At 34.7% G+C, this 20800-nt stretch overlaps 1 protein-coding gene and 1 long non-coding RNA gene across 2 annotated transcripts; one reads left to right on the plus strand and one right to left on the minus strand.

Moving 5' to 3' along the window:
• The first annotated feature begins 521 nt into the window (after nucleotides 1-521).
• On the plus strand, nucleotides 522-4096 carry LOC109080791. Its single transcript, XR_006155026.1, has 2 exons — nucleotides 522-2486; nucleotides 3026-4096. It is a non-coding gene; the product is annotated as an uncharacterized LOC109080791 (long non-coding RNA).
• A 1019-nt stretch (nucleotides 4097-5115) lies between these two features.
• Nucleotides 5116-16304, minus strand: LOC109080789 (histone deacetylase 7-like). Its single transcript, XM_042726154.1, has 20 exons — nucleotides 15621-16304; nucleotides 15483-15540; nucleotides 12975-13068; nucleotides 12551-12611; nucleotides 12370-12461; nucleotides 12118-12228; nucleotides 11885-11988; nucleotides 10839-10932; nucleotides 10254-10751; nucleotides 9778-9911; nucleotides 9474-9698; nucleotides 9321-9376; nucleotides 8583-8670; nucleotides 8197-8316; nucleotides 7888-7985; nucleotides 7581-7699; nucleotides 5985-6118; nucleotides 5824-5908; nucleotides 5597-5735; nucleotides 5116-5401 (listed from the first exon to the last, which is right to left on the minus strand). The coding sequence occupies exons 3-20, from the start codon at nucleotides 13066-13068 to the stop codon at nucleotides 5356-5358; spliced, it is 2298 nt and encodes a 765-aa protein (XP_042582088.1). The 5' UTR covers nucleotides 15483-15540; nucleotides 15621-16304; the 3' UTR covers nucleotides 5116-5355.
• Nucleotides 16305-20800: the final 4496 nt, after the last annotated feature.

Here is a 20800-nt window from a genome sequence, read left to right on the forward strand (position 1 = left end):
ATAGTTCGTCGAGTCTTTTTAAGAGACGTATCGTTTTCATCCATACCCGTAGGGGTCGCTGTTCTCTGTTAAACGGGCGCATAATTTCACTTTTTCGCTCTTGAGCTGTACCTCGGCGAAGAGCAACAATAACACACGGCGGATTATGGCGCAGTAAATGACAGTAAATGTGTATTGATCGTTTGAGGCGGTCTTACTGTCTTTCATAAAACCTCGGTGAATGACATTTCATCACTAGTTGCTGTAACTGCAGCTGGATCAACGCTGTTTGCAGGTCAAAAGAGCGGATGCTCCAGAACTATTTTTAGTAACGTTTACTGGATAGTTCTTTGTTGTTTTGGGATTTCTAAATACTATTTTCCTTATTCATTCAGGTGTGGAATTGACTGCAAAAATGGTGATCAAAAAAACCTACATAAGCGTGGGCTACTCGTGTGTCGGGGTGTTGGTGGGATTTTCGGCGTTTCTGGTGTGGAACATCGCTTACAAACAGCCGTACACACCCGATATGTGTATAATAACATACACATTTTTTTGGCCGTGTTTCAAATGCAGGTGAGTTGCCTACCTAGATAGCATTTTTGGCCATCATAGGCTGACTTGGAACGCGCCCTTGATGCCTAAATATTTTCTAGGTGGGCAAATCTCCAGTTTTAGGAAATAAATGGATTTAAGAAATGGATTTAAAGTAAACATTGCTGCTAATTTTCCCTTTTTTGAGCCTTTAATCGGGGAGTACGTTGGGACACTTAAAATTTTTGTAACCTTCTTTGTTCTGAGATGGGAACTTTACAAACACCTCAGTTAAAGTGTTTATTGCTGCATAATGCATAGAAGAATAATATCATTCCGGTTTTTTTCTGTAAGGTAACTATATATTTTTTTATTTAATTGTCAAGCTGCGCGAATCTATAAAATCTTCTGTTTTTTATTTTTTTTATCAGTTTTAGTGCAAAGGTTAAAAACTGTGTCCACTGTATAAAATATGAACATGTTTGTTTGATAAAGTATTAATAGATGCAGGTTTAATACACTAAATGTTTAACAAGTTAATTTTCTTGGAGCAGTGTTATTGTTAGGCCAAAAGTAGTTATCAAACATTGTGTGTAATATGGACAATGTTGCATAAAATGCTACACCAAACTTTTTTTCATAACAGTAAGACATTTTATAATGAAAAATGTACCCACAATTTTTAGATGAAAAAGGTGGGATCTCTAAAAGTTAAATACATGACATACACAAAAAGTTTGGAGCCAGTAAGATTTTTACTTTTACTCATTAAATTGATCAAAAGTGACAGTTAATACTTTTACATTGTTAAAAAAAAGGCTGCACAACTGTAAAAACATTAAAACACCCACTGAGCCCAGATTTTGAAAGGCATTTCACACAAATCCTTCCACAAATGCCCATTCAACATGTTCAGTGAGTTGTGTAGAAACACGCAGAAGCTGGCCTGACAATCTAAATTATATTTGTCTGATATATTGGTGTTTGGTATGAGAAGGGTATGACACCTTTAACTTAACAAATACAGGCAAAAGCTTTAAGATGTCTGTTCCTCAGTGCACTTTGATCCGTGGCTGTGCTCTTTGAGTTTGTGTTGTGCAAGAGAGTCATAGTTTCGTAGTCTTTGCTGTACTTTTAGAAGTACACTTTGGTCGGTCTACTTCTGCTGCTAAAGAATGGCATGATTTTGCAGATTTTTGGTCTGTTCCGGTATTAGACGGTTGACCAATCACATGTCCATTAACTATTTCAACACATTGTAGGTTAAAAATGATAAAACAAAGTATATTTCAGAACTGGTCACTGCTATAAATCACCATTTTTGCAGTTCACTTAAATGGACCTGCAGTGTGTAATATTCCTCTCATGTGTGAGGGCACAAAAACAGCATTTATAATAATTATACAACAATTATTAAGCATGTCACATTGAAAGGCACTGCTTGAAATGTCACAAGAACTAACCTGTTATTTATAGTGTTATTGTATGAGAGCCAGTGAAAAGTGTGACTATAGTAAACACCCTACCCATGTACACCGCTATGTTTAAAATGGAAATACGGTGGTGTTGGTCAGGGAGAGTCTACTTTGTTGTGTAATATCATAAAACGCTCTTCTGCAGTACTGGAGTACATTTTACCTGAAAATACAATTTCAGTTTTTCTAATTCAAAATGGCACTTTTAATTCAATGTTACTTGTCGTTTCTTTTTAGTTGTTTAATATTTACCTGTAATTTCTGTTTGAAAATGGTCAGTTTATGTGTTTTGAATTTTCTGTTGCTCATTGTGTTTATGTATTTCTTCAGGTGTTTTGGCACTATGGGCTCTGGTCACACACATAATGTACCTTCAGGACTTCTGGAGAACATGGTTAAAGGGACTGAAGTTCTTCCTGGTCATAGGTGTCATTTTCTCAGTGTTGTCCATCGTGGCATTCATCTCTTTCCTCTGTGTCGCCATCTCCCGCAAACAATGTGAGTGGAGATCTGTTCTGAAACTCATGAATGCTTGACTTTAAATTGTATTTGTAGCATTTAGGTGTGAAGTAAAGTGTTTATCATTAGTGGTCGACCAATATATCGGCCGATATTTGGCATTTTTCAAATACTGGCATTGACCAATAAGGTTTTCTGCTTGGCCAATGTGTTCGAGGCGGGACTTTTATTTCAAAAATATATTTTGAATTATATTTTTATTAAATATTTATTTGTGAAAAATACTTTGTCATCTAAAGAATAGAAAAAGAATATGTTTATTTTACACATGTATTTTTTTAATCCATTGTCAAATGATTTCAAATTTCTTAAATATTAATAAATATTTAAGTGAATATTTAAGCTATCGGCCACCCTGCTTTCCAAGGCATCGGCTTTCAAAAAAACCAATATCGGTGGACCACTATTTATCATATCAGTCTCATATGATGTGGTTGTCAGGACATTAAACTGACAGTTTTTTGTTGAAGTTTTTAAAAACTGTTTTTCTCTCTCCTTGTGTGTGTGTGTGTCTACAGCTCTCAAAGATCCCACCAGTCTGTACCTGTCATGTGTGTGGAGCTTCATGAGTTTAAAGTGGGCGTTTCTCCTGGCCCTCTATTCTCATCGATATCGCAAAGAATTCGCAGACATCTCTATCCTCAGTGACTTTTAAATGTACACACAATAACACGCTCGTGCCCACAGACAAACAAGTAAATAAGTGTACAACATGCTTGGCTGTCACCATTTAAAATGGACCAGGAACACTCGACGAGGAGAGTTTGTCTTTTTAGTAAATCAAGACATTAGTGTACCACTTCTCTCTCTTTCTGCTATAGTCTGTCCTGGATGAAAGATCTCATCAGTGATTTTAAATTTTGGACTTTTTAATATCCATGATCAAAATCAACATTTCGGAACCTTTTCACTTTTCAGTATGTATGGTTTATACTTTGCATTTCTGAATGAGGTATTAAGAGGAGTCTTTTGTCTTTCTCCTGGCTGCTGTTCTTTTGAATGTCTCGCTATGGGATTAGGATAAGTGACAGATTTTTGTTAAGCTGGTGCGTTTTCTCCTGCTATTGCATAGCATTTAGGTTACTCTCTATTGGTTTTTAAAATAAGCACTTTATTGTCTATAAAATGTGGTATAACCAATCACGAACCTTGTTCATGTGGGAATCTTTGAGGCTTTACTGGCAAGGGTTGTTATGTGGAAAGCCCAAATTCTCTTCTTGTTTGTACTTTTATGACCCCAATTCATTAGAGAGCAACATCCAGCACACATTTGAATGACATGAATGATTTTTGTAGCATTTTTTTTTTCCACAAGACAAACAGGGTTAGCGGTTTTTATGTCTGTCAACTGTTATATGGCTGGGTGTTGGTTAGTATAATTTCACTCAGATAATACTGCATGCATTTGTCTTGTATTAAGTTGAGCTTTTTATATTTACATAAAACATTATACTGTTAGAATGTGATTTTTGATTTTGCCTGATATATCAGGCAATTTTGTGAACATATCCATTATAATGTATTGTATATGAAATCAGTAACTTTATGTATTTGTCAGTGACCCATTAATAAAATTACCTGATACATTACATATGCTTCTTGATTTCAAAACTGTTACAAAAAAAAGTAAGAACAGCAAAACATTTTGAAGACAACTAAGTGAAATTAAAAGACTTAAAAACATGACTATATATATATATATATAAAAAAACAGACAAATGAAAAATATGCAAGTTCTGTCAAGGTATTTCTCAAAAAAAAATCAAATGTAACAGTAGACCAGCTTGGTAATAAAAAAAAAAATATTCTCAGAAATTAATATCATCCTAACTGACACAGCAAGGCACAAAGTACTTTGTACCCTTTTCTTTATGCTTGCTATATAAATACCTGACATACAAGGAAACATATTCATCGAGGGAAATCTGTCACTATTAATAATGGCAAAAACTTAGCTTGAACGCAATGCAAAATGTCTCAGGATTTTTTCTTTTTAAATTTGTTATGACTGATGAATATAAAGTGCAATTAACAAAAGCTTTTATAATTCAAATGCCAAGACCATTTTAAAGTTATCAAGGACTACTGATCATTTCAAAGATTTGAATGTAAAACTAACAGATGACTAAAACATTTAAACAGTAACAATTTACACTACAGTTCAAAAGTTTGGGGTCGTTTTTGAAAGAAGCCTCATGCACTTCAAAGCTGCATTTATTTGATCAAAAATACAGAAAAAACAGTAATATTGTGAAATATTATTACAACTGTTTTCTATATATATATATATATATATATATATATATATATATATATATATATATAGTAATTTATTCCTGTGATGGCAAAGTTGAATTTTCAGCAGCCATTCTAATATATGCTGATTTGGTGTTTAAGAAACATTAGTTACTGTCAGTCAAAGTTTAAAACAGTTTTTTTTTTTTTAATTTTATTCCTTGGCTAATTAAAATTTCAAAAGATCAGCAATGCATCCTTGCTGAATGTTTGAAAAAATGACTGACCCCAAATGTTTGAAAGGTAGTGTATTAACCAAATGTTTACACCCCCCAAAAAATCCATCATAAAAACCTTTCTCATAAATATTCACATCCTTACTTTACAATACCCATATTCTACATCACCAAAACCTTTGTCGCTGTCAAACAAATGACTCAGCATTTCAAAAAATCACTCACGAGATGTGACAGTGAATTTCTTTTGTTCAGCAAAGTTCCTGAGGATTGTCTCCTGTCTCAACACTGCAGTCATCATAGTAATATCACAGTCTGTTGCAGCACTGGATGTACGACTTCTGCTTGGAGAGGAATAAAGTCTTCCAGACTGGCTTCTACAATGAATCAGCTTCATCATGCTCCATAGGCTCATTAGGGAAACTATAGAGCAGAGAACATCAAAAGATTCAATAGTCAGGTCACTTCATATTTAGCCATGTAATTCCATCAATATGCTAATACTTAAAGCTATTACAGTGCAACAGTGCTAGCCCACTTTTTCTGCAATGTTGGATCTGGAAGATTTTTTTGCCATTAATTTTTCATTTGTATTTTCTTTCTATACTGCTGTCTTACCGGCTGCTGCTTGGAACAGTCATACGAAGGCCATCCAGGACTGAAGCAGCTTCACTGCCTGCCGAGTATCTCCTCTCCGCATTCACGTAGGACAGAAACACAGTGTTTACCATAGACCTCACTGAATGCCAGTATCTGCCTGAGAGAGTAGTATGAAGAGAAAAGATTAAAAAAAAACACAGAAAACAGACATGGACAACGCTTCTCAGACATGGATCGGTTCTCACTCTGAACATGTAGAACTGTCTTCAGAGACTCGACTGCATTGGTACAGGGTTTCCTCACTAATTCCTCCTCGGCTAAAGGCTCAGGCTGTAAAAACATGCAAACATTCACATAATACTCAAGGTGTTGATGTGTGCATGTGGGCAATCGTAAACACACACACCTCATTTCCCATGAGAGCGCCGACACAGGCTTGCAACGCGTCGCAGAGAGATGTGAGACTAGAACCTCCCTCTAACACCAACACCACTCGACCTTCAGCCAACTCCATTAACTTCCGGGTCAAGAATCCAAAACCTGAGACATATCACATCAAATCAAACCCTTCAAATGATCATTTGCATATTCAGTCAGTGGCACACGTCATACTGACACTAATGGCATTCACAGAAACCTCCAGGATCCATTATAGTGGTTCTTGATTTAACAGTTTATGATAGCTGCAGCTAAATCAGGACTATAATACTGCCATAACTTTCGAGTTCATCAAAAATGCCAAGTCATTATAAGCTCTTCTGCTTTCCATCTCAAGTATTTGAAGGACTTTCCTAAGGGGAAACCCTACAGAGCAAGAAAAATCCAGAAACAACACAAAAACTCTCAGGCTCAGATAATATAATTAAATGCTCTTGCAAAACCCAGTGAGTTAAGGAAATTTAAAAATGCATTTTACCAAGTATTTATTTGTATGTGTTGTCTATCTTAATGCTTATTGAATATGAACAATATTTAAAAAATATTGTAGACTTTTTGGGGCCAGGGCAGAAAATTTTCCAAGGACCCCATAATTATAACAGCATTTAAGCAAATGTTTACTACAATTTGTACTCTTAGATGCCATTGGAACTTCCATTTTTCTGGAATATTTCATTTTTCTGGATTACGTTAAATTTAACTGGATAATTTTTTTGTTTTGTTTATCATTTTCTAGGCTCTTTTTATTTATTTTTTGCAATGGTTAAATTAAATTGTAATCAAAAATTACAGTATGTCTAATTATTTGAAATTATACAACTTTAACAACTAAAAAATATTAAATGTTTTCCATTTACATTTTTCTGGATACCATTTTAATGGTTTAATTAAATTTTAATAATCTAAAAGCATGTCTGTAATGTAATGAATGTAACTTAATATTTTATTTAAATTTTTTTACAAAGATATTGCGATATGAAATGTTTTCTTTTCTTCAGAAATTCGGTGTAGTTGTGTTTTCATCTTCCTGAATTTATAATTTAATACATATTTATTATCAGAAATGGTGGTAATCAAATGAAAGGCATAAAACGTTGAAATACAAATTTAAAAACTCCTTTAAATATTTAGCAAAAAAGTGCTGTACAGAAGAGGTTTGCTGTAAAAATGAAAGCATGGAATAAAATAGTGTGATTATTCCTAAAAAAAAAAATTTAAAAAAATCATTATTATTACAACATTAATAATACTATTATAATTTAAAACAACAATACAATAGTAATATATTTCTGTCACAATTTCAAGTTGAACTGAACTATTATTTTGGCATTTCTGTGTGTGTATATGATGTGACTGTAGTTATTCTCAATTAAAATGGTAAAATGCGCATGAAGTGATTTTGTGTTCATTGTCAGTTCTTGTGTTCATATCCTCGTATAGTGAGAGGACAAACACTGAAAACACTGCAAGCCTCATGCGCTTGAGTTTGTGAAATGGTCCCTGTTGTAAACAGCTTGGAAACTGTAGACACTCTATGGTCACAGGATATATTTCTAATACATACAGTTTGCTGAGACTCTGTATCCACCCAGAGCCTCTGAGTGACCCTCTGCAGCATCAAAACCAGCTGAAACCAGGACCACATCTGGGGAAAACTCATGAGCAATTGGCATCACTACCATTCTATAAAGAGAGACAGAATATGTAGCTATTTAGTTCATGTAGACTAAAGAGTGGCACCAGACAGTATTGCAAACAGGTTTCCTGAAGGAAAAAAAAAGTCTCACAGGTTTGAGGGTTTGTAAATGAAAAATACATTTTTAATTTGTGCAAATGATACTAGACACACTAAAATTACATCAAAAGAGTACCTGAATGCAGCTAGGTATTCTGCATCTCCCATTGGAGGATTCAGGCCTCCTAACCACGCCACATTTACATTATAGCCTATCCCTCTATCTGATCCTACCTGTAACACATACATACAGCTCAAATTTACATACAGACAGAGTAATCTGTTAGAATGCACACTCATGCTCAAATCTCAAACACGCTCCCCAGACAGCATGCAGTGTCGGCCCACATCCGGCCTGCATGGGTCAGATGTGGGCCGAATCTGGGCCAACACTATGTTGCTGTCTGGGTCAGTAGTTTCATAAAGGGATGTACACAAAACTAACCCTGGTGGGTTGTCCATTTCCAAACAAGAAAGAACCATTTTCATAGCGATGCAGGGATATATAGAGGACACTAGGATCTGAGTAGAATATCTCCTCAGTTCCATTACCATGATGAACATCCTGACAAAATCCAGAGGAACACAATGATTAATGAAGAAAAAAACACACAAAAAACAAATCTTTTGGAAACTTTTAATACAAAAATCATACAAAACAAACAAGCAAAAAAGCTTATAAATCCGGGGTAGGTTTAGGTGTAGGGTTGGTTTAGGGTGATAGAAAATACATTTTGTACAGTATAAAAAACCATTATGCCTATGCAATATCCCCGTAAAACCTGTGTGTGTGTGTGTGTGTGTGTGTGTGTGTGTGTGTGTGTGTCTTACCCAATCTACTATAAGGATCTTTTTAACCTTCAATCGCTCCTGAAGCTGTTTAGCAGCAATGGCCACAGTGTTAAAGATACTGGAACCACTGTTAGAGAGAGAATGACAGAGGATAAAAATATAAAAAAACATACATAGAAATACACAGCATTATTTACCTGCATACACTACCAATGAAAAGTTTGGGGTTTGTAATAATTGTTTAGTTTTTTTTTAATTTGAAAAAAAGTCTCTTTTGCTCACCAAGGCTGCATTTATTTGAAACAATAATATTATGAAATATTATTAAAAATTTTAATAACAGTTTTATTTTAATATATTTTTTAAATGTAATTTATTACTGTGATTCCAAAGTTGAATTTTCAGCAGCCTTTAGTCTTTAATGTCACACGATCCTTTAGAAATCATGTTATGCTAATTTGGAGCTCAAAAAACATTTAATTTTTTATCAATTTGAAAACAGTTGTCCTACTTAATATATAATCAAATAAAATAATATAAAATATATATTTTTGTAACAATGTAAGTCTTTACTGTCACTTTTGTTCAATTTAATGTGTCTTTGTGGCATACATTTATTAATTTCTTTAAAAACTTTCAAGCAGTATGTGTGTTTTTCAGTTTCTCGGTATTAATGTGGCATCCCAAGAAAAGGAACGCCAATGAAATTATGGTTATTATATGCTAACATTCTATTCTGAACATCACGTGTGCGCAGTTGTATTAAGTGCAACTCACTTTGTTTGAGTACGTGATGCATGGTGTCCTGGAGGTGTGACCACAGCAAACCCATTCTGAGGATAAGTCAGAAAAAGGAGGAGTAAGAATCTGAACTGGTTCTCAAAGCTCTGTGGTTATAGGAGACAGAATAATAGACTATGTGAATCTCACCCTTAGCTCTCCTCTAGCCACACGGAAAGCCAGCTCAATCACACTGCCCACTGACATTTTCAGTATTGTTGCACTGTAGGGATTTTTCAATACCATATCATGGTCTGTTTGAATTTGATATGGTATGGAAGATGTTCTTTCTGAGAACCCAGCGTACGAAAGAATAAGCTGTTCTGAATGGACCGACAGAAGCTCCTGAAACGTGGCCGGGCTGCCTTTAACCAACTAAGACACACACACAGAGGTTAAATTCTCACCACTGCTATAATAGTCAGAGCTTCATGAGCTGTTCAGCATTGTTTACCTTACACTGATTCCTGAACCCACATTCCTGTAGTCTTGACCAGATACTCATAATTCTGCCAGCATACCCAGGATCAAAGCTGGTATCTTTACAGTCCTGCTCATGTTTCAGCATCTGAGAGTCAAACACCAAACCTACACACACAAATATACTTTAAAATGAAAATATCAACAAAAAAAACAAAAAAAATCAATTTCTTAGAATGTACTGTTTTGCATTTAGCGTGTCCTTCTTTTGCTTTAATGACAGCAGTGCTTGAGCTGCATGAAGTTTGTGGGAATAAATCCAAGTGATCATGGTATTCAACATGATTTGAGAATGATATAAATCACATGATTCAGTGAAAGCTAGAACATCCAATATGAAAGCTCATTTACCCAAATTGACTTATTTGAGAAGTGACTTAGAAATTGTGCACAAACATTTAATTATTTCTTATGTTTTTTTTTTTTTTTTAAACACTTAAAACTGTCTACCTGTTTTATACTTTGATGTGCTCCTGACATCCCGGGCTAGAGGTGAGGATAAATGTAAAGGCAGACTTCTGTTAAAGGTGCCTGGAGAGGAATTCACACGTGTAAGGTTCTGGTGATATATTGTTTTCCGTACATCACAGCATTCACTGCACTGCAGCACTCCCAGTTGATCACTGCATCGGTCATCAAGAGGCAATTGAGACTGCATATATAAGTCCTCTCTTATTCTCTCTCTGTTTTTTCTCAGCGATCCAGAGGACACAGGCCGCACCGTGTGAAGAGGTACCTTACAATGAGCTTGTGAAAAAGAGCTCTGTGTGTTTGCGTGCAAATGTACATTTGTCTCAGTGTGTTGCTGGAATGTCTCCTGTGGCCATTGCTGTTGGTACATGGGGTGTGTTATCATAACAGTCTGAGTGTGGATGTGCTGGAAGAAAGCAGGTGCCGACTGGGATTTGCTCAAAGGCTTATGAGACATCACCGCCCACTGCCCAGGAACTGTGAGAGAAAAAGAGCAAATTATGCTATTTTTTTCTCATTTACACTGATTTATTGGTCTCAAGATTAGTGAATGTTGTGTGTTACCTGTAAGAACAGGTGAATGCAAGGCAAAGACCGGCTGTTCATATCTAGTCCAGAGCATGGTGTTCTGAACACCAGTGTGTACAGGAGATTCATACTGAAGAAAAGCAGAATAATGTAGTTGCAATCAGGAATGAGCAAGTTTTAGGCTTAACATAGCATTAAAACAATTATTAAACAATAACAATGGACCCTTTTCACAACTAAAGTATAGGAAATTGTACAGGTATATGGGAGACCATAGCAAATATTTGTTTTGCATTCCCATTTATTTTAACATTTTTTTTTCTGTTGTGCAAAAAAAGTTATTTCCAAAACTAAAAAAAAAAAAAAAAAAAAAAAATGATGCATTAGTAACTCCATTGTAGAAATGTTGACTAGTTTTTATAAATTAATGACAGGGTAATAATACAACAAAAACAAACGTAAATAAAGTGCTTTAAAAATACACTGAATAATCTGAAAAAGTATGTTTGCTAGATTTTCAATATCAATGGTTTTCAACCATTTTTATAATTAAAAAACTGAAATCTTATTTATTTTTCCCTGCAATTAGTTTTTGTTTTGTTTTTTTACTGAAAAACATACAGAATCTTGAATCTTAGAATCAGAAAATCTTATAATCCCAAATTTGAGATTTTCCAAATCCCAAATATATCAACACTGCCAATTTCTGTTGATAAAAAAAATTAAAATAAAAACAAGAATGTTTTCATAATTACAGAAGATATCTTAGCCAATGTGGGGGGCCTTAAAATATTGTGTTGGACAACATAGGCCTCTTCATGTCACAACATTTGAGAATCTCTAATGAACAAAGTATCGATTTAAAATAACATTTTAGTTAATAGGCAAATCAAAACACTCCATCCAATCCATCCCACAATTAACATAAAACAATACAATAAAAAATAACCTTTGGTTACTTTAATAACACCATCACAAAATCAGCTTTGTAAAATGAAATAAAAAAATAAATGCTGCCTGACTCCTAAAACATCTTTTACTCATATGAGAGATAAAATATATATGTGTGTCCAGTAACAGACCTGTTGTGGTGATGATGTGCTATAGGTTTGTGGCTCTTGATGGCTCATTTTTTTTTCTGCTGATGAACTTCTTAAGGATACTGGAGTAGAACTGGAGGATCCCCCTACAAAATACACATATCTGGTCACTACAGTGTCTGAAGGACCATGGAACAAAATTACAACCGAATTCACAGCAAACAATTTCATTATATCTTTGCTTTAGTTGATTTTAGCACAGTGTTGTTACACACCCATAGAGTCAGATGCTCTGACAGCAGGGGGCGCACTGGTTTTACGCAGCAGTGGGTTCTGTCTTCCCGAGGCGCTTCTCTTCGGTCGCAGCTTCAGAATCGGCTCTGAGGCTTCTCACAAACATGCACAAACACAAATGTGTTTCAGGTATAAACATGTGAAGACTACTATTCATTAAAGAATTTTCTTTTCAAGGACACGTGTACGTGTACAAGCTCACGTGTTTGTGTTAATGTGTACATGTGTGTCACCTGTTCTTCTCAATGGATTGTCCTCCTCCAAATATTGCGATTCAGGTATGTTTGATACACAGAGTTGGGCTGGATCCTGACTTTCAAATTTCCTGAACAACAGAAAATATAAATGACTCCAATTCCACAATTGAAATGCAACCTTAGATCCAGGTTTTGTCAGGTTTTTATTGTTTCTAACCTATGTTTATTGCGAATATGTTGATTTAGCTTTCGTTTCACCCAGTCACTGGCACCGGCACCTGCCAATCACAACAATCATCAAATCAGATCAGTCCAGATGGAGTTTTTATATGATACATGACAGAATACAACAGGGTCAGAAATTAACCAAGGCTTGGTGAAAAAAAAATGCACAGATGTCAGGGGTAAAAAAACAACAACTATTTTTTACCTGATATTTGAATTCATAATATTCTATTCTAGGCTTGTATGGGTTCAGACACTATAGTTAGAATTTCAGTTACAATTTAATTAGTTTTTGAGATAAATGAACATCCCACTCTGTTTATAAATATATATACTGTATATAGAAGTTAATTTCTGACACTGGTATAGAAAAAATAATATTTGTTAGAAAGAAAAAAATAAAAAAACGAGAGTACTCTGTTCACTCTTCTTTTTATTCAAATGCTGATTAAATGGCTTTTGTTCGGTCTCCCTCCCTCTCTCCAGCTTCCCGTGCTGATGTTCAGACATCTGCATAATGAGGATGAGACAGAATGTCAGTTCTGAAACTAGAATATTGCATATCAATGGTTCCAGAACATGTTAGTAGAGTGTTCCAAAATTACACTGCAGTGTGCACGCTAACACCAGTGTGTGACTGTGTAGAGATACTCATATCATAATTGTAATTTTATATAAAGTATGCTGAATATGAGATTCAGATGTTGTAAGTGGATTATTATTAGATGTTTCAATGCCACAGTCAGGATGACCAGAATGCCAAATGCATTTGAATCAAGTCCGAAATGAACAAAGATATTTCTCACCAAATGCCAGTAATTATAATATTATGAGTAATATTATTGTAATTGTTTGGCGGCACCTTTAATCCTTTAAATTGCATTCACGTTTACTCATGTTAAATAACAGAACTGGTGTCACCTGGATTAGATACAGTATAATATTTACTCAACATTTACTTTCAACTGTAAAAAAATTAAAAAAATAAAGAAAAAAGTATGTTCTTGAAAGTATGTTCAAGGAGTATACTACCTTTTATGTATTCAACATTTTTATAAATTGTTTGCTGTTTTAAAATAAAATGCTATTTTTTATAGTTCAACTTTAATCTTAAGCAGACAACATTGCACAAAAATAAATAAATAAATACATTATATATGTGTGTGTGTGTGTGTGTGTGTGTGTGTGTGTGTGAAGTCAAACCAAAAATTATTCAGATACCTTCAGCATTTCTCACACAATCACAGCTATAGTTACTTGCTATAGTTTAGAAAATGGTTATAAAATATGACAGGAACTCAGAGTTAAACTGTGTCAGAACAAATTCATCTTCATAATGTCAGATAACTTTGATAGAAAGGTATGTATCAAAACATGGTCAGGTCAAAGTTTCAAATCAAATTTTTGGTTACAAATTTTTATCAGTTTTACTGGTAGCCCACTGTATGAAGAATTTTTTGGGTGTAATATGTCACGGTTTACTTTATTTTACTATCCTCACATACATAAATGAACTATAGTGTCCTGCATCCACTAGTAATTTTTTTAAATATATCTGTTATCAGTTATATATATGTTTTCTGTATATATATGTATATATATATATAGGTGAAAGTAAATGTTGCCCTCCACATAAAGTATAATATATTCACTTGTAACATTTAAAGAAAAAATTAAAACACTTTTTGTTATCTAAAACGTGTGAACATAACGCACATCTAAATAAAAATATGTAATGAATAAAACTTAAAAGATTGTACATGTATTTTCTTGGCCATAAAACATTTTGAAATATATTTTGGTATGTGAAGTTTGAAAGTAAATATATTTTTAAAGTGAAGTTGAGCTTCACTGTTTACGATTTTTTATTTATTTTATTATTTAATATGAGATTGAGATTCCCCCCTTTAGTGAGTTTAAAAATGCAGGGCTTTTTAAATATATATATATATATATATATATATATATATATATATATATATATATATATATATATATATTACATTCCAAGAAAAAACAGTATAGTTAAAATTAGTTCACAAAATTTATCTTAAAGTGAGAAGACGTTAAATCGCATTTCTGTTTCCGCAGTGGCATCCTCTGTAATTTTTTTTATTTTTTATTTTATGAACTCAACACATACCGAAACATCATCACCGCTTCGTTTTATGCTACCACAGAAACCATGCTGCACTCAATCTAGGCTGGATCACTATGGTAACCCTCCAGCTGACGAGGAAGTGCTCTATTAAAACGAATAGAGTGAAACCCATCCACTTCCTGAAGCTAAAATTAGAATTTGTTTGTCTGATTTAGGGGTGATTTATGTAAGTATGGTATGCTATTCTCATCCTACAATTTGCCTGACCTATATTTGGTTTAAATGGTTCTTGGGTAACATTTCAGCCAAAGCACAACAAACTAATTTACCCAAAGCAGAAAAGCATTAAAGGACAGAAAGATCTAACTTCCAAAAGTTCTGGGGCTTAAAAACTATTTTTTATCCATCCTTTAAAATTTAATGAATTAAACCAGTTGAAAGACTAAAAAAGTGCAAAACACACACTTTTAGTCTTTAAAGCATTTGGGAAGTCACACTATATACATAAACAGCAGGCTAGGCGACTGATGTGCTTATAGATATATATTTTTGTTTGTCATGATGAAAAACTTACAAACCAAAAAAATGTAGGCTACACAAAAAGTCTCTGTTTTTAAACTGACCGATAGTTAAATCCAATAAGTAATGCTACATTACATTTCTATCATTATTAGTTATATGAATACATGTCATGGCATGTTGATTGCCAAAACTAGTAAAATATTAGAGTAAACGTGATTTGGCAGTTTCAAAACTCTAATTTTAAAACTCTGTATGGTAACTGAACAAAGCAAACAAAGTTCAAAATACGAGGATCTCTTACCTGTTACGTCTGCATAGCTTTTCCACCTCTAAAAGGTTTCCAGGCTTCGAATGCTCATCTGAAAAACACAAACAACATGAATTTGCACTCTCAGGCTGTCCACATCATAAAATGAACAGCAGAGCAAATCTGAAGCACCTGCAGATAACACCGGCCCTGCACTACAGCAAACTCCAAGGTGTGATTATGTTGAGTGACATCTAGCTACATTTAGGCTCACGCTTCCCTCCCTGAAGCCCCTCCTGCTGAGCTTCCTCTCCTCTCACTACAACTGTTGTTTGCTTTTCTCTACGAATAAATTCGTTAATGATTTCATTAAGAATCCCTAAGTTGTGCATGCAAATGATGGATATCTTAATGTTTGCAATAGCCGGCTTGTATAATGGTTTGCTACCAGAGTCACGTAAAATAAGAGTGTATTTGAAAGATAAGGAAGGCAGGGCAAACATTATTATCTGCTACCAGCCTTACCAGTTAATGTACAGTAAAAGGTTATTCTGGGATGAAGAGGAAATTCAAAAGACATACAAGTGAGAAAAGCTCACTTTACCATATCACTTAATGTGTTAAAGCTATAAGATGAGTGACAGTTGGAACATTTCCGGTGGACACTGGACAGTCTACATGATCAAGCATCACACAATCACGTTGGTTTCAGTCTATTAATAAGAACATCTCATAGACACAGTGGTTTATATATAGCAGTGATGGCACTTGCTAAGCTCAAACCTCAACCTCACCTCTAACCCATACAAGCCAGTTGATATCAAAAGATTTCATGCAAAACATGATTTGACTGATTCATGAACTTCTCATATTGTGAGGACCACTTCAAATGTCCTCAAAAGTCAGTTTTCATCTGATTTTATTCATGAAGACATTTTGAGAAATCTGGAACTCACAAATGCACTCTGTGGAGGTCTTTGAATTCAGCGTGCATTCTAAAAAAATCCAGTATAGTAGTAGACAAAAAAGTAGTATAACCATGCTGGCCACTCCTCCAATCAAACATACCGCAAAAAAAAAACAAAAACATGTTAGCGTTTAATGGAGATACTGAGATAATAGGCTATATCCTATTAAAAGAGATTGGACCTTGAGAAACTACAAATTAGGGAATATTTCAAAAATCTGTTTACCTACTTGCCTTTTTCTCCCTGGTTTTCAAAACTCTCAGCTTAGTTTGGTTGTGTGCATTAAATATTCTAGTATTGTATTACTTTATTGCAACCCTTTTTTTACATTTATAATCACTGACTTTTTTTCTCTCCCTTCTTCTCTCTATCAGCAATTCTCAAAGTAATTTAGTAGAAGTTGGTGGTTCTGTGGCTTTTTGATGTCACCGCTGCACTTGCATAAGCTTTATCAACTTAATAATATGTTAATGATTTATATAATCAACCTATTTATTTCTAACTCTGCATGATGATTTTATTAGCCCTTATTTGTATGCTGGAGCTCAACATGCATATAGTGTTCCTGTGTGAAATTATGTGTCTGTGTTTGGTTTTGCACCTGCTTTACCGCTTTACAGGAAACTTTGACCTCATCCCCCTTCACTGAGACTTTCTCATTCTCTGTTTATGCTCTCTATCCAGGTTTGTCTTTGCAGATACCTGGGCTCTTTGCTGAGACAGTAGCGAGGACAATGTGGTTTTACTCAGAAACACACACGAGCAGGCCGCCCCATATAAGACCCACCCCAGGCCAGTTGCACAACCACCTGCAAATGCATCCTTACAAACTCTTACAAAATAAGCTGAGCTCATGAGTGTCCTTCATGTTCTCAATATAAGAAAACTATTTTGTACGCCATTCCAGTAAATACCCTGACCTCACCACATTCCTCTACATTTGCCCAAATCTGTGTGTCTGTGTGTAAATGACTTTTCACTGACACACTGACATTTTGAGCATGAGCCAAACTGAAGGAGACATGATGCAGCGGGGGTTTTCCACTTGTGTGGGAAGGTTGAGTTTAATAGCTCTAAACTGATTTCTACCATTCTGTATTTACTATTTTTACATACAAGCCTATTTTTAAAGTATCTTTATCAATACCCATCTTTAAGTTGGCCTTATCATGGCTTTATGACATTAAAACACCTGTTCAAAGACAAAATGTAAAAGCTTTATTATTCATGATACATCTAAAAATGTTTAGCCTGTGCTTTAAGTGCATATCAACATCTAAGCTTTGTTGGAACTTTGGATATTCTGCAAAAAAGGGGGGAACTACATTTATCTGAAGTGTTTTGTAAAGTAGGCGTGAGGTAAGGTGGTTGGTAACAGCCCCGCAGTGGTTTTAAATGCCATACTAATGTCTGCAGGTGAATCTCTCAAAGCCTGTCATGAACATATTTCAAAATAAATAATCATAACATAAATGTATCTATTTATTAACAATGAATTAATAATATTTTAATAAAATGTGCATATGACCATTTTTAGGAGTTTTTTTTTATTTATCTTGACTGGGGACAGTATAGATATTAATATTTTAAGTATTGTAACTTTAAACTCAGTCCTCCATCCATAATACTGCTTTCTCCTGTCAAAAAGTCATATAGTCTGAATCAGGAGAGACATATGCACAGATCAAACACTGTTTACAAGTGTATACAGTCCAAATCAGTTCTGAACAAATATGTTGTGGATTTTGATATGAGAGGAAATTTTTTCATATTATTTTTTATTTTTATGGAATAAAAGTTGAAACACCTTAATAAAACGAGTTTCTTAAAAACATGCAAACATTAATTGATGGACTGAAGTCCTGTGGATTACTGTGATGTTTTAATCAGATGTTTGAACACTCATTCTGACGGCACCCATTCACTGCCTTTAGTCAGCAAGTAATGTAATACACATTTTTTCTAAATTACTTACTACGAAGAAACAGACTCCTCTACATCTTGGATGGCATGAGGAGTGAGAACTTTTTTAGCAAATTCTTATTTTTTTAAGAACTATTCCTTTAAATAGTTGAGGCCTATACTTCAGCAGCACCTTTTCAGTTGTTTCAAGAAACACCATCAACGTATATTCCAAATTGTACTCATAAGAATACATAATGTGGACTGTGTTTTTAGGGCGAACACCTGTATGCAGTGCTTACAGTAAAGTTAACAAAATTCTCAGTAGACAGTTCGTTGATGTTCACCAGGAAACTCATATCAGCTAGGGCACGCTTCCAAGACAACACCCACAATATTAATACCCAGACAGAAATAGAGAGGGGACAGGAGCTGATAAGACATCCATTCATTTTTCAGCTTTTACACAACTTTATCTAAAAGACGTGCAGCACCCCGCCCTGATTTAGACACATGTCTATGCACTACAACACACACACACACACACACACACACAGTTTCCCTTTTAGGTCAGCTTGCCCAAAACTCATTCTATTCTGTGAATTTTAGACGATAAACTTTTCTCAGTAAATATGGGGTAAACCTGTAAACACAAAAAATAAAACCTACACTGGAGTACATTAAGGTTACTTTGGTGAAACTTTATAATATGGAACACATTCACTATTAACGTTTTTACTATTAACCATTAAGTTTTCTCTCAAACTCCTAATTTGCTGCTTATTAATAATTAGTTTGGTAGTTGTTATGTTTAGGTATGGGGTAGGATTAAGGGATGCTGAATAAGTCATTAGTACTTATAAAGTACATATTAATGCCTTATTCAACAAGTCATGCTGAATAAGGCATTAATAGGTGCTTTATAAGTAATGAATAGCTGATATGTCATGCTGAATAGGGCATTAATATGTGCTTTATAAGTACTAATGAATGGCCAATATGCTAGTTATATGCATGCTAATAAGAAAAATATTTAATAGTGAATGGTGTTTTCTTATCTAAAGTGTTACCATTAGTTTCAACTATGTAATGGTAGATTTTAAATAAGAATTGTTTTCCAAAAAGATGGCTCTTTTAAACTTATATTTCAAAACAATATTTGTGAGCATTTCCCTACCATAGGGGCATGTTGTTACTAAAAGTCAGTAAATTAACTTATTTTAAATTGTTTTTTTTTTTGTTTGTTTGTTTGTGTTTTGAGAAAACTTCAATTTAATAGTCTAAAAAGAAACTTACTATAATAACCAATACCCAGAATCAATTTATTACTAATAAAATTCAACATGACATGACTGTCACCTCATCAAATGCCTCCTCTGTAATTTATGTATTTTAGATCTATGTAGGATGTGCTTCAAAGGTCAAATGCAAAGGTCATTCTCATGCATGCCTTACATTGGGTTTATGAAAGCATTTGGGGACACCAATGTTATGAAAACTATTTAAAAGACTCTGAAAGGTCTTATTTAGCGCTTATGGTACAAGGACTCCTGTGCGAAAATTCAAGCAAGGTCTGGAGAGTTATAATATGATTTTGGAGACTGTTTGAAGACGTAGAAATTTACCACTCATCACATAGCTTCACTGACCTCGGTTCAGTCTTCCCTCCCTTCTCTTTCTGGATTCGGGTAACAACCGACCATCTACTCTGTGGCACAAGGCACCTCTTATCTCCTGTTCCCTGCATGGCAACGAAAATCAACCTACGCTCTGCTAACGATCGTCCTGTGAATGTGCGCCCTGATAAACTCTATTCTCTCCTCGTTCTCTCTCACACACACTCACCACAATGAGTTGAAGTACTCATGCAGCTGGAAAAAATGCCTGCTCTGTATTAGATATCTGAGAGGTGCTCAGAAGATGAGATCTACCACTGTTAGCCAAAAACAAACACTCAAATTTCAGTTCAAGGAATCCCACTTCTATTCCACCCAGCCAATACTGATTCACTAACTGCTCTCGCAGATCTCATTTCCTCACTTTGACAGCAACGTGAAGACAATTGCTATATTTAAATATTTCTACTTCCATATTGTTTAGTATGCGAAAAACAGTAGGAGAAAACTGAAAAGTATCCAGGTGGCCTATTACTTCTGTACCTACTATCCCATAAAGCCACGTGGAGGAGCCATAACGCCACTGAAGAGACATCCTAATTTCATTTATACCACTCATATTCATACTACATAGAACATACTTTCCCTTTCAGTTAGTCACGTTCGACGTTACATCAGCAGTGACTAACAAATTGAGATCTCGTCAGAGAGACCAATCACCTATGAGTGTACACAAAACAAGCCAATGAATGTTGGCGTGCAAGCTTTGCATCACGCACCCCGCAGCGCCGGAGAGCGCATGCAGTCGCACATTCAGCTTTTGCTACGGAGCCGAGCCTTTATGCTTGAGCAATCACTGAGTGAGAGAGTGTCTACAAGACAGCAT

The sequence above is a fragment of the Cyprinus carpio genome, chromosome B6 (genome assembly GCF_018340385.1).
Source record: "Cyprinus carpio isolate SPL01 chromosome B6, ASM1834038v1, whole genome shotgun sequence".
Lineage (NCBI taxonomy): Eukaryota > Metazoa > Chordata > Actinopteri > Cypriniformes > Cyprinidae > Cyprinus > Cyprinus carpio.

Bases quoted from the DNA above. Each gene is read 5' to 3' on its own strand.
- LOC109080789 (XM_042726154.1), bottom strand. From the start codon at position 13,068: ATGTCTGAACATCAGCACGGGAAGCTGGAGAGAGGGAGGGAGACCGAA. The intron at 10,752-10,838 runs GTAACACACAAC...TTTCTCTCACAG, and splicing joins GCATTCACCTGTTCTTACAG to TTCCTGGGCAGTGGGCGGTG. The intron at 8,671-9,320 runs GTGAGTTGCACT...TCTCTCTAACAG, and splicing joins GCATCACGTACTCAAACAAA to TGGTTCCAGTATCTTTAACA.